Below are 12,758 nucleotides of genomic sequence, written 5' to 3'. Positions count from 1 at the left end.
CTCAAACACAGATACACAGCTGCGTGGGATGAGTGCGCTTGGCTGCAGGTTGAACGAGATAGCAGGGGCCTTAAAATACTTGTTAGAGGAAGATAAACAATCAATCCTAAAAAGATGATGAAGACATCACCTTCGGCTCTGGGAAATGATCACATAACTTTATTACTTTAACTGATTTACAGATCCTAAACTCACCAATAATCCGAAAATAATCATCAAACTAATTCTTAAAGATACTAACACTGCAGCAGGAAAAGAGATGAGTAGCCTGTTTGGATAACAACACTTACTGCACCGACATAAATGGAAAATAAGTGAGTTTCCTGACATCTAATCAATATTTATGATAACACTTTTAGTGAGTAAATTCTGTTAAGATTGAAGGCGTAACAAGGAGCCTTATTTTGCAGTTTTATCCCCACAGGGTTGAATAAATCAGTCAGTGTGATTTAACCAGGCTGCTGATTTTGGATATCGATGTTTGTCGTATTTATTGACAGGATATTGATTTACTTTCTTTCATCATTTTAAAATAATTTCCATTTCCATTGTTTTCCTCTTTCCTCTGTGCTCCCCTTAAATCCACTCCTCTGTTTGATCCGTCTCTGTCCTGTCGTTTGATTTGAAAACCACAGCACACCTTACTTTGCTTTGTTTTCAGACCTTTCATTAGAAGTATGTAACACCACATCAAACACACATGAACTTAAGAGTGACAGTTCATGTGTGTTTGATGTGGTGTTTCATTAGAAGTATGTAACACCACATCAAACACACATGAACTGTCACTCTTTAGCCCGAGCACGCCCTCCAGAAGTGGCGTGTTGGAACAGTTCATTGTGTTTGATTTCATGAATGTAGTCTGCCAACCCGGCAAGAGTCTCCTCTTGTCTCTCTGTCTAGGTTCTGTTTTTGTTTTTATAACTTGCATGTGTCCCCACACAAACCCTACATTCTTTGTCTCCTGTCATTTGATCTTTTTCTCACACTGACTCGCTCCAGATGCCGTCTAACAACAGCATCCGAAAGCAGATTGAGACGCTGCAGGTGAGTGAATCTGGCGTCAGTGACCTCGCTGCTGCTGACATTTCTTTTCATGAACCCCGTCTTCTTGAACTGGACGTAGAGTTGTAGTGCAGTCGTCTGGCGGCTCCATGTGAGTCCTTCTCTGTAGTGACAGTGACGTTGATGTGATGCTTTATTTAAGTAGAGAGGAGGAACACGCGGAGTGACTGCACCTTGTGATGTGTTGCTCTAGGTTTTGTCGGTGGGCTGGTTTGTGTTGTTAGCTCTTCTGTGATAGAGGGAACATATTTCTAGCAGCTTAGTCAACCTTCCTTTGTTGATTATTTCAGTCAACACAGCAAAATGATCAGGCATGTTCGATATCTGGATGATTCAGCTGTTGTTACAAGTGCATAACTTCTTGAATCACACAATGATGCTCCTTCAGGATCAAGCAAGGCAGTTTCAGTGACTACTTTCATACAAAAGGACAACCTGACTCTTATTAGACAAACAGCAAATTGCAACATCTCTGCAAGTGGACAATTAAAAGATTGTATGAATGCAATAAGGGTAAAAAAAAAAGTCAGTGTTATGCATGCCTGGTATTCACTATCTGAGGGGCACAGGGCTCATAGCAGCATAAAAAGATGCTCTTTTGTATTTTATCAGTGTTTGCTGGTAGTTAAACATTTTCTGTTTCTGTTTCTGACTTGATATTAAAGGTGACATATCATGCAAAATCGACTTTTTAATGGTTCTCTACCTGAAATATGTGTCCCTGGCATGTCTACAAACCCCCCTGAAAATGAAAAAAATCCATTCTGCCCCTGTTCTCATTTCTCCACCTTTCTGTAAATGTGTGCTGAAACGAGCTGTTTCAGTTTTCAGTGTTTTTCATACGTCACAACGACATCCGGTCTGTAACGGAAGTCAGAGCTTGGAGCTTGTTCAGCCCATAGACTGTATAAAATACAACTCAACTCCTCCTCTGTTTTTCATTACCTGCACACATGTGTGCTAACAAGGAGCTTAGGAGGGAGGCATGCTAGTTGTAGGCTGTCTTAATAAACACAAAGGTCGGTTTTGCTCCCCACGTCTGCAGATTTGAAGATCTAGTGGAGGATTTTTTATTCTTCATGGAAAAGTGCTAGCACTAGTTAGCATAGCCACATAGCTACATGTTTGTCGCTGTGTACCAAGACACACGTCGACATACTGACAAATAAAACAACAAGAAACACAAAATCTGTGACCAATCCTTCAGAAAGGTCCTGCTGCAGGCGCCTCTCTGTCAGGATCAGATTCTGGATCACATTCAGAGGGTTGAAGTAACACGGGTCTGTGAGCAGCCATGTCTATGCAGCCAACATGTAAACATTAGGTCAACGTACTGGATAGCCGAGGCCACATTCACTTCCTGAGGGGGCGTGGTCAGAGAGCTCATTCTCATTTAAAGGCACAGACACAGAAAACAGCCTGTTCTGAGCAGGGCTGAAAAAGAGGGGTTTACAGGCATGCCAAAATCTGATTTCAAAGTGTTTTTTTGAGCAATAAACTTTAAAGACATGTTTTAGGGACCTCTTAGACCAATATATTTTGATGAAAAAGAGCATAATATGTCACCTTTAAAATGTTTGGCAGCCGCCTCGTGGTGCCATCAGTCCTTTCACAAAATCTATTACCTCTCACGCTGAAAGTAGAGCTGTAATAAATTGTTTAGTGACAATCTGTCAAATACGTTTAATTTCCCTCAGCTTGTTGAGCAGCAGGGTCTCACATTTTCTAGATGATTCATGGGGAAAGTGCTGCAGATCAAACTAAATAAATTCATCATGATTGTTTTCAGTGCCTGCTGTAAGGCCATGACGGGATAGGATAACAGGATATAAACTAAAGCTGTCAGTATCAGTTAGAGCTTTACTGACAAGGAACACTTGGTCCAGGTGTTTCCAGTTCTTTTCTCATGTGCCCAGACCCTACAAGTGAAGTATTATGGGTTTGGATGTAGACTGTTTAATACATGGATGTAGCCTCAGTGACGTTGCCTATTAGTTTCTGAAGTCTATTGTCGTTGGACGCCATATTGGAAAAGCTGACTCAACCTAACTTTTGGTCGACCCAACTTCAGGCGAAGAGGTGGAGTTGAGGCGGGCCTTTAGCATCCTTGCTAACAGCTACAGTGTTCCCTAATTATGAAACTTATATGGTCAATATCTTCAAAAATAATAAGTTATAAATAATTCACCTACCATACAGTGTGTGTCGATGAAGAAATGAGCTAATCTGACCTAAATGTGTCTTTTTGAACCAGGAAGTAAACATATTTATGTCTGCTGTAGAGATCAGCTTCTTTGAATGGGCGTGTATGTGGTTTCTGATGCTTTTGGAGCCAGCCTCAAATATCTATTTTTTTCAGTTGAATTGTTCACGTTATAGGTCACATTAAAGGTGGAAAAAGTTCTGACAGGATTTGTCTTGGTCTCATTTTTTTCACATCACAAAACCTGGCATTTTAACAGGGGTGTGTAGACTTTTGCTATCCACTGTATGTGACATCAGAGACTACACTGGTAGGACTCTGGGATCTACGGTTGTGTGCCACTGGGATTTTTTGCTTAAAGGCCCTGTGAGGAGTTCTGAAATGGCTGAGAAACAGACTGAAAATGATACTGATGCCTCTTTATAACCTTCAATAGCAAACAAGTCCATTGGCAGCAACACTGGCACCTTCTCTGTTGTGATTTTAAATGCCTGAAACCGCCCTGGTGGGGTAGGTGTCAGACCAGATGATGGACATCTTGCTTCAGAAACAGCATTTATTTGACTGTTTTCATGAAAAATAATCACATTGCCTGATAAAGTTGACTGTTGAACACAACAGGATGAGGCTTTTGTTGAAAACACTAATTTTGCATGTATAGGACAAGAGATAAGAGGTATCACTTTGTCCACAAGGGGGGCGCCAGAATCGATATAAAACAAAAGTTACTCACAGCAGCTTTAAGCCAAGCCATGCAGTGCCATCATCATAATTATCTCCACTGTGCTCTCACAGTAAAGGGACATCTGTGCTCATCTGGGGGCAGGGCGCTGTGTCTTTACTGAGAAACGTATAGATCTACAAATCTAACCCCTGCAGGAAAGAATATTTTTAAAGATGAATCTGTTTTTGATATCAATATAAGAGATGAAAGAGGATGAATGACAAAGTAGAGCCCTCCACTGTGCCATACAAATCACATAGAAATGCACAAAAGTAGATGTTTGAGTTTGAATACTGTTAGGTCTCCTTTTTACAAAGACGAGGTCACAAAGGCGAAGCTTGAAGGAGCATTTTTGTCTCGTAGGATAACTTCCTGTCGTATGAGCAAGAACATGACCAAGGAATGTCTTTATTGTTTTCAAAGAATGTGAAGGTTTTTAGACCGTCTGGTTGGATGATCGGACACAATGAGGGTATTTATCAAAGCAGGTGACGCTGTAGGTCCAAACAAAACATCCTGAAATATTCACAGGAAGTCTTTCATTCATCATTATTTATTGTTAATTGAATTCAGTTTTTGAAATTGTGTCAATAACTTGGCGTTTGACCTTAAGACATTATCCTCTAGTTAAGAATAACTAATAATAAATGAATTATGTATTTCACTAGTTTTAAAAATGTCTTGAGCCATAGAATATGCAAAGAGAGGAGGACGGACACGACTGCCTCTGATCCACACCGAGGAATATCTTGAGTTCTCAGCTCGTACGTTTTCTGATGAATGTGAACCCACAATGATGATGATTACAGTGATGAAGCCTGAGATTAACCCTTGTTAAATTTACATTTCTTTAACAGTGATTTCTGAACTGAGGCTTTTTTTTTGTCAGGGTTACAGTCTAAAAGGGCCAAAACTCCAGCAGCTCTTAAAGTATTTATTTATTTATTATTCAAAGATCTGTTTATTTGAATTTTTACACATTACATACAGAAGATAAATGTAAACAATTAAGGCAAGTGATGTTTTTTTGTATAAGAAACACAATAAGTGAATGAATGAAAAAGCAACCAATAATAATAAATAATAATAATTTTAAATAAAACATAAATAGATAGAAAGGAAAATGGCTTCTTCAGGGTCATAAGTAAACATGAAAGAGACACTACGTTTAAACAAGGTAGGTTTGGGGCGCTGGTGGCTTAGCGGTCTAAGCGCCCCACGTACAGAGGCCACAGTCCTCGTCGCAGGGGTCGCTGGTTCGATTCCCGACCAGTCGACCATTTCCTGCATGTCTTCCCCTGCTCTCTGCTCCCCACATGTCCTGTCTCTCTTCAGCTGTCCAATATAATAAAGGCAAAAAGCCCAAAAAATATAACTTAAAAAAAAAAACAAGGTAGGTTTAAAAAAATTGCATCATTTACATCCACATGCATGTCAGTCGATGGGGCTACTACAAAGGCGGGATGGTCATGTGGCTTCAGGACGATAATTGTCCCAGTATGAGCGTCCAAGTCCATAAATGATGCTTCAGCTGTGCAGAGGAGGGAATTAAAAATGTGAAAGCACAGAAACAAGAATAGAAAAGGTTACAGTTAGAGTTTGAAATAACTGTGACGGTAATTTTGAAGTCTGTCTTGGGAAGGGGGACTGGCTGAATACGTTGACATACAGGAATTGGCTGAGGATGATCATTTTCACAGCGTTAAACTGTGTCTGCTCTACTCTGGATGAGGGTTGAATTCAGTGCAGAGAAAATTGGATGATGGGTCTGAGATATTCTGTTGTCCAAAGAGTAACATTTATGAGACCACGTGGACTTGAAACTGTTCAGACATCACTCCTGACTTTACAAAGTATGCACAGATGCTGAAAATGATCCTGCTTTAGAGACTCAATTCAGTCGCCCAGTTTTGTGTTTGATCTGAGTTTCTGAGGCAAGCGACGACCTGATCTCTGGAGACTCACAGGTGGGTATTAAAACTGAGAAAAAAAATGTGTGTGAGGCTAACATCGCTCTTCTGACATCCACAGAACAAAGACCCCAAAATGTCCCGTGTAGCACTGGAGTCCCTCTACAGACTGCTGTGGGTCTACATTATCAGGATCAAGTGTGAGAGTAACACTGTCACGCAGAGGTCAGTTCAGACACATCAAACAAATCAAACCTAGATGAGGAGTTGCATTAATATCTGTGATCCTGGCTCAGCTCTAAAGAATCTCAAATGTCTCTCTTCAGTCGACTACTCAGCATCGTTTCAGCACTTTTCCCAAAAGGCTCCCGCAGCGTGGTGCCCAGGGACACGCCCCTCAACATCTTCGTCAAGATCATTCAGTTCATAGCTCAGGTAAGCTTGGAGCATGACTCGCCTCACCTGGATTTCACTGCCTTGAAATACAGCATGTGGAAACTGCATTTAAGGGATTTCTTGCTTTGTTGATTCTTGCAGGAAAGACTGGACTTTGCTATGAAGGAGATCATCTACGACCTCCTGTGTGTGGGCAAGTCTCACAAAACCTTCGCCATCAACCCAGAGGTAAGTTAGAGACAGGATTTAGAGTTTCATATCGTCAGAGTGTTGTTGGATCTTCTCTGATCCTCTTCTTCTCTGCCTCGCCAGCGGATGAATATTGGCTTGCGGGCGTTCCTGGTGATTGCTGACAGCTTACAGCAGAAAGACGGGGAGCCTCCGATGCCTACGACAGGGATCATCATGCCCTCTGGTAACACGCTGCGTGTCAAAAAGATCTTCCTCAACACCACCCTCACTGATGAAGAAGCCAAGGTCATAGGTAGGTTCTGCAAACTTCAAGAGAACAGTATAGAGGTTTGTTTTCCTGTTCTCCGTCTTGTCTTTTCCTCAGAGTGTGACAACTCTGCTTGATTTCTGCAGGCATGTCACTTTACTACCCACAAGTAAGAAAGGCCTTAGATAATATCCTGAGACATCTGGACAAGGAAGTGGGACGCTCCATGAGCATGACCAATGTGCAGATGTCCAACAAAGAGCCTGAGGACATGATAACGTACGTAACAACGTCCTGAGAGCACACTTTACCGCCCTTCAGTTTCTCTTCAGGTTCTTATAATGTTTGTTCTGCAGGGGAGAGAGGAAGCCAAAGATCGACCTGTTCCGGACGTGTGTGGCCGCCATCCCCAGACTGATACCAGACGGCATGAGCAGACAGGACCTGATCGAGCTTCTGGCAAAGTAAGTCACCCTCATCTCGGCCTCCTGCAGATCCTTCACCTCACAGCTCCACACCTTTTAATAATGTCTTCATCCATCTCCAGACTGACGATCCACATGGACGAGGAGCTGCGGGGCCTCGCCTTCACCACCCTCCAGGCCCTGATGGTGGATTTCCCAGAGTGGCGGGAGGACGTCCTCTCAGGCTTCGTGTACTTCATCGTCAGAGAGGTGACCGATGTCCACCCTACTCTGCTGGACAACGCGGTCAAGATGCTGCTGCAGCTCATCAGCCAGTGGAGGCAGGCGGTGCAGAGCAGCAACAAGAGTCACGACGTGCAGGTTGGTGGAGACGTTTCAGACCCACAGAGTCGAGCTTAGAGTTTTGGTAGAGCTTCAGATCATCAGGCAGGAAGGTTCAGGTCGACTTACAATTTGTTAATCAAGTTGCAGCACTTCCTTTTTGTAGCAACAACATCGTACACTTTGCAAAATGAGTCACAATATGACCCTCTGTAAGTCATAGTGACTGTTTTAACAGTAGCAGAGTTTCCTCCTCTGCAAACAAACCTCCTCACATTCAAACATGTAACAGCAAATTCTTTCCATGCTCAGTGTTTTATAGAGAGCTGAATCACCAGCAGTGGTCTTCTCCTCCTCTAAAACAAACCCAGTGATTACGTCAAACAATGACTAAAGAAGAATCAGTCTGTCTTCAAACTTTACAGCAGAGTTTAAGCTTGTTAGGTTAGCTTTATAATCCTCCTCTGGGAGTATTAACATGTTTAAAACAACAGGAAAATAACTGTAAACACTCAGAAAGTAATTGCTAGAAATATTTCAAAGTCTAGCTAATAAGAAAAAATAATAAACATGCATCTTAAACATGCATCAGCAAAAATAAAGGAACTTGAAGTCAAAGCTTCATTTTTAGAATTATGTTGTTTTTTTTATGTATCTGAATACACAAAATTGACAAAATGCTGCTCTACCAGCCCACAGCAAGAACAAATATTTAAACACATCTTAAACAACCTCCCAAAAATGAAAAATAAAATAGTAAGTAATAGAAAAATAATTTAAAAAGTATATATTATTCTAAATAAAAGATGTAAAAATAAATTTAAAACTATTTTTTTTTTTTTTTTTTTTTTTGATATTTAAACATGTATTACACAACATCTAGTAAATAAAGAATACAACATTAAATAATAGAAAATAACTAATAAATATATATTTAGAAAAATAATAGAAGTAAAAATAAATTGAAAACACATTTTTTTTACAAATATTTGAACATATTAAAAAACTTCCCACAAATAAAAAATAAAGAATTAAATAATAGAAAGTAAATAATAAAAAAATGTATTATAAAAAAAAATAGTAGAAGTAAAAATAAATGAAAAACTCGATAACAACGATAACAATTAAAACAACTTAGGTAAAGAATAAAAATGCATTACAGAGCCTTTGATTAGTTTATTTTGTAACTGTCTTTCAAACAGAGCTCCAGCAGCGGTCACTCTCTCCCCCTGGACCGGACTCCGTTGGGCGTGCTGCATGTGGTGGAGGGTTTGGCTCTGGTGGTGCTTTGTAGCTGCCGACCCGCGACACGCAGGCTGGCTGTCAACGTCCTGAAGGAGGTCCGAGCGCTTCACACCGCGCTGGGCATCGGAAAGGTAGTTTAATCAGCGTTACAGATATCACAGTCGTACATGTTGTTTATGTGTCTCATGATTTCTGATATTTCTTCATCTTTCAGGGAGACGAGGAGTTGGCCATCGATGTCATGGATAGATTGAGTGCATCAGTGTTGGAGAGCTTTATTCATCTCACAGGAGCTGACCAGGTATGAAAGCCTCTACTTCCTCACACGATCATGAGACTTCTAAAAGCTATCTGAGGCTGAACTCCCTCTCTTCCACCCACAGACCAACCTGCTGTACTGTCCCAGTGGGATTGATCTTCAGACGCTGGCTGAGTGGAGCTCGTCTCCCATCAGCCACCAGTTTGACGTGGTGAGCCCGTCGCACATTTGGGTGTTCGCCCACGTTACTCAGGGCCAGGACCCCTGGGTCATCAGCTTCTCCAGCTACCTGCGGCAGGAGAACCTGCCCAAACATTGCCCCACTGCCCTCAACTACGCCTGGATGTTTGCCTACACCCGCCTGCAGCTGCTGTCGCCACAAGTTGACATCAAGTATGTTTGACTTCAGGTCTTTGTGTCCCGTTTGTTTGCACATGTATGTTGTCACTGTGGGTGTGTTTATTACAGGCTGTCTTTGAAATATTTCTGTGATGATGTTATGTTTAAAGGTCATGAACTGGAGCTCTAATTTAGGCCACAATGTGTGCATACCTGTGCTCTCAAATCAAGAACATCATCAGAGACACAGTTTACCTATCAAATAAAACCATTTAGAGTCCTTAAAACGAGATGAATATCCCCGTTATGATGGTATCAGATTAGAAAGCAGCCACTAAAGAGTGACTTTGTGAGCTCAGTGATGTTTAGCTTTTGTTGCATCACGTGTTTAATCTCTGTCCTCTCCTTCGCGTCCACCTTCAGCAGCCCCATCAATGCCAAGAAAGTGAACAGCCTGAACAGCAGCGACTCCTACGTTGGCCTTTGGAGGAACTACCTGATTCTCTGCTGCAGCTCCGCAACCTCCTCCCCCTCCATGTGCTCCTCCTCCTCCTCCACCTCTGGCTCCGTCCGCTGCTCCCCGCCTGAGACGCTGGCGTCCACGCCGGACAGCGGCTACAGTTATGATTCAAAGGTAGGCAGCACCTGCACTGAAAACACCTGAATATGGAAACACTGCACTGATAAACTCCAGAGCTGTGAGCGTTATAAGCTGTGCAGAAAAAGAGAAGAGTGAAAATACACACTAGATCTTGATTTTGATTTTGATTTCTTGTTTGCTTTTATTTGCTTCTCTGCTTTTAATGTGTTTTTATTATTTTTGTAAAGCACTTTGTTACTTGTATTGAAAAGTGCTTTACAAATAAAGGCATTATTATTATTATTATTATTTTTACTATTATTATTATTATTATTATTATTACTATTATTTTACTTTTTTACTTTTAATTTGTTTTAAATAAACTTGGAGAACTTTTGATATCAGACTTGGACAGTTGTGTTGGCACTTGTAATTGACAATGTCATATAACAATAAAAATAAGACATTAAAATTCTTAAATAATAACAAGGAAATAAAATATATTAATACATCAAAAAAACAATAAAGATAAATAATGAATACAAAAAGAAAAACAAACAAACAAACAAACAGAAACTTAATGATAGTAACAATAACTATCATTATTTTATAATTAAACCAATAATTATACCCAAATTCACCACAATAACAACAATGCAAAAAAACAAACAAATGAATTATTACATATTATTATATTATAACATATATACCTAATGATGAGAAATGAAAACATTTGTGATTATTTGTATATTAAATGAGGAAATAGATTTCAACAAGGTAGGAGAAAGTACTGACATAAATAATAAGAATAAGAATAAGAATAATAAGAATAATACAATTTTCAAGAGTGTTGATTTCACATTTAAGGCATGACATCACTGTTTCTCTCTGTGTGCATAGATTGTTGGCACTCCGTCCCCCTCCTCCCTGTTCAAACACATCGTTCCCATGATGCGCTCTGAGAGCATGGACATCACAGAGTCTCTTGTGTTGGGGCTTGGCAGGACCAACCCCGTTGCCTTCAGGTAAAAATAACTCATCACTGATCATATGAATACATCTTCCTGTTTCTTTTTCCAACACTGTTTTTCTATTCACTCGATGCTTCTTCAGAGAGTTGATAGAGGAGCTGAACCCCATCATAAAAGAAGCTCTAGAGAGAAGACCTGAAGTAAGTGCGATCAGACTGAAGCACTGAAACATGTCTGACAAAGTTCTGTGTGTAGTAATAAGAAGTCATGGAGTTAACATGCTGCTGTGTTTAACCTGCAGAACATGAAGCGGCGCAGGCGTCGTGACATCCTCAGGGTCCAGCTGGTCCGGATTTTTGAGCTGCTGGCCGATGCTGGAGTCATCAGTCAGATGTAAGTGAACAAACTTGGACTGTATTTGTTCTCTTATTTACCCGCCTTCTATCCATAACGATCTTTTGTTGCTGTCCGCCTCGCAGAGCCAGCGGAGGACTGGATGGAGAGAGCCACTCTCTGAACAGCACACTGCTGGAGTATGTTGATCTGACCAGGCAGCTGCTGGAGGCTGAGAATGACAAGGACTCTGACACACTGAAGGACATCCGCTGTCACTTCAGTGCACTCGTGGCCAACATCATACAGAACGTCCCAGGTATATCTCTTTCTTACTCATTTGAAGTCGTGACAGTCAGCTGTCAGCATTATATTTACTCTAGGGGTCACGCAACGGTTCCTTGTGAGACAGGAGGGACAATTCAGGGAAATAAAGCATCAGGATGCCTTTTTTTAAAACAGCAGAGGACACTATCTTTGATGACTTCTCTTGTTTGACGTCATTACGTCCCTTGTGTCTGTTGCTGGTTAGAGGCCTGCAGACATTGCAGCAGCAGGTAAAGATTTTGCAGTTGAGGATGCACCGCCAGTTTTCCTCTCAAGTAGATGATACTTTGCTCACCTGACAAAGCCTATTTTTTATTTTATATAAATGGGGGATTTACAACTTATTCAGAGAAGATAGAACAGTAAATAGAGCAGGAAACAGGTAGAGATTGAGGGGATAGCATGCAGGAAAGGGACAGCAGGCCGAAATTGAAACTGGAACAACTTTGCCACGAGGCTAAATCTGCGCACTTCAATCAATCAATCAATCAATCAATCAACCTTTATTTGTAGAGCGCCAAATCACAACAAACGTTAGCTCAAGACGCTTTTACAAACATAGGAGGTCTAGACCACTCTATGTCAAATTATGAACAGAGACCCAACTTCAAGACAGGGTAAGACTCAGTCTGAGCCCACCTTAATCCATCATGAGCATTGCACATCGCAGTATTTAGCTAGTTACAGTGGTGAGGAAAAACTTCCTTTTAACAGGCAGAAACCTCAGGCAGAACAAGACTCATGTTAGACAGCCATCATGCCTCGACCGAGTTGGGTCTTGAAAGATGGATAGAGGAGAGTAAGAGAGAGAGGTGATAGTGATGAGACGAGTAGTAGAGGCTGTTGCTGCTGGAGTCCAGCACGTCTGCAGCAGGAGGATGCCTACGGCAGCTCAGAGGGACCTATGAGACAAGGGAGCTCAGGGACTCCAGAAAGGTCTATGGTTAGTTACTTTAATGGGACAGGCAGAGTTAAAGTAAGTGATGGAGGGGTTGGGGGGGAGGGGGTGAGATAGGATCCCAGTGTGTCAGTGTGCCAGTTCCCCCGGCAGTCTAAGCCTATAGCAGCATAACAAAAGCTGGTCCAAGCCTGATCCAGCTCTAACTATAAGCTTTATCAAAAAGGAAAGTTTTAAGCCTACTCTTAAAAGTGGAGAGGGTGTCTGCCTCCCGGACCCTGACTGGTAGATGATTCCAAAGGAGAGGGGCCTGATAACTGAAG

General features: G+C 41.3%; 1 protein-coding gene across 1 annotated transcript in view; it reads left to right on the top strand.

Moving 5' to 3' along the window:
- fryl (furry homolog, like) overlaps positions 1–12,758 on the top strand; it is a 117,991-nt gene that overhangs the window by 64,851 nt on the left and 40,382 nt on the right. Inside the window, 15 exon segments of the mRNA XM_034702267.1 lie at positions 6,024–6,127; positions 6,229–6,337; positions 6,440–6,526; positions 6,611–6,782; positions 6,884–7,016; positions 7,094–7,201; positions 7,285–7,522; positions 8,686–8,859; positions 8,943–9,029; positions 9,112–9,380; positions 9,750–9,960; positions 10,807–10,931; positions 11,020–11,077; positions 11,179–11,270; positions 11,357–11,529. Coding sequence (XP_034558158.1) covers positions 6,024–6,127; positions 6,229–6,337; positions 6,440–6,526; positions 6,611–6,782; positions 6,884–7,016; positions 7,094–7,201; positions 7,285–7,522; positions 8,686–8,859; positions 8,943–9,029; positions 9,112–9,380; positions 9,750–9,960; positions 10,807–10,931; positions 11,020–11,077; positions 11,179–11,270; positions 11,357–11,529 — 2,140 coding nt within the window.

The sequence above is a fragment of the Notolabrus celidotus genome, chromosome 2 (assembly GCF_009762535.1).
Source record: "Notolabrus celidotus isolate fNotCel1 chromosome 2, fNotCel1.pri, whole genome shotgun sequence".
Lineage (NCBI taxonomy): Eukaryota > Metazoa > Chordata > Actinopteri > Labriformes > Labridae > Notolabrus > Notolabrus celidotus.
This window is presented reverse-complemented; position numbering and strand designations above follow the sequence as displayed.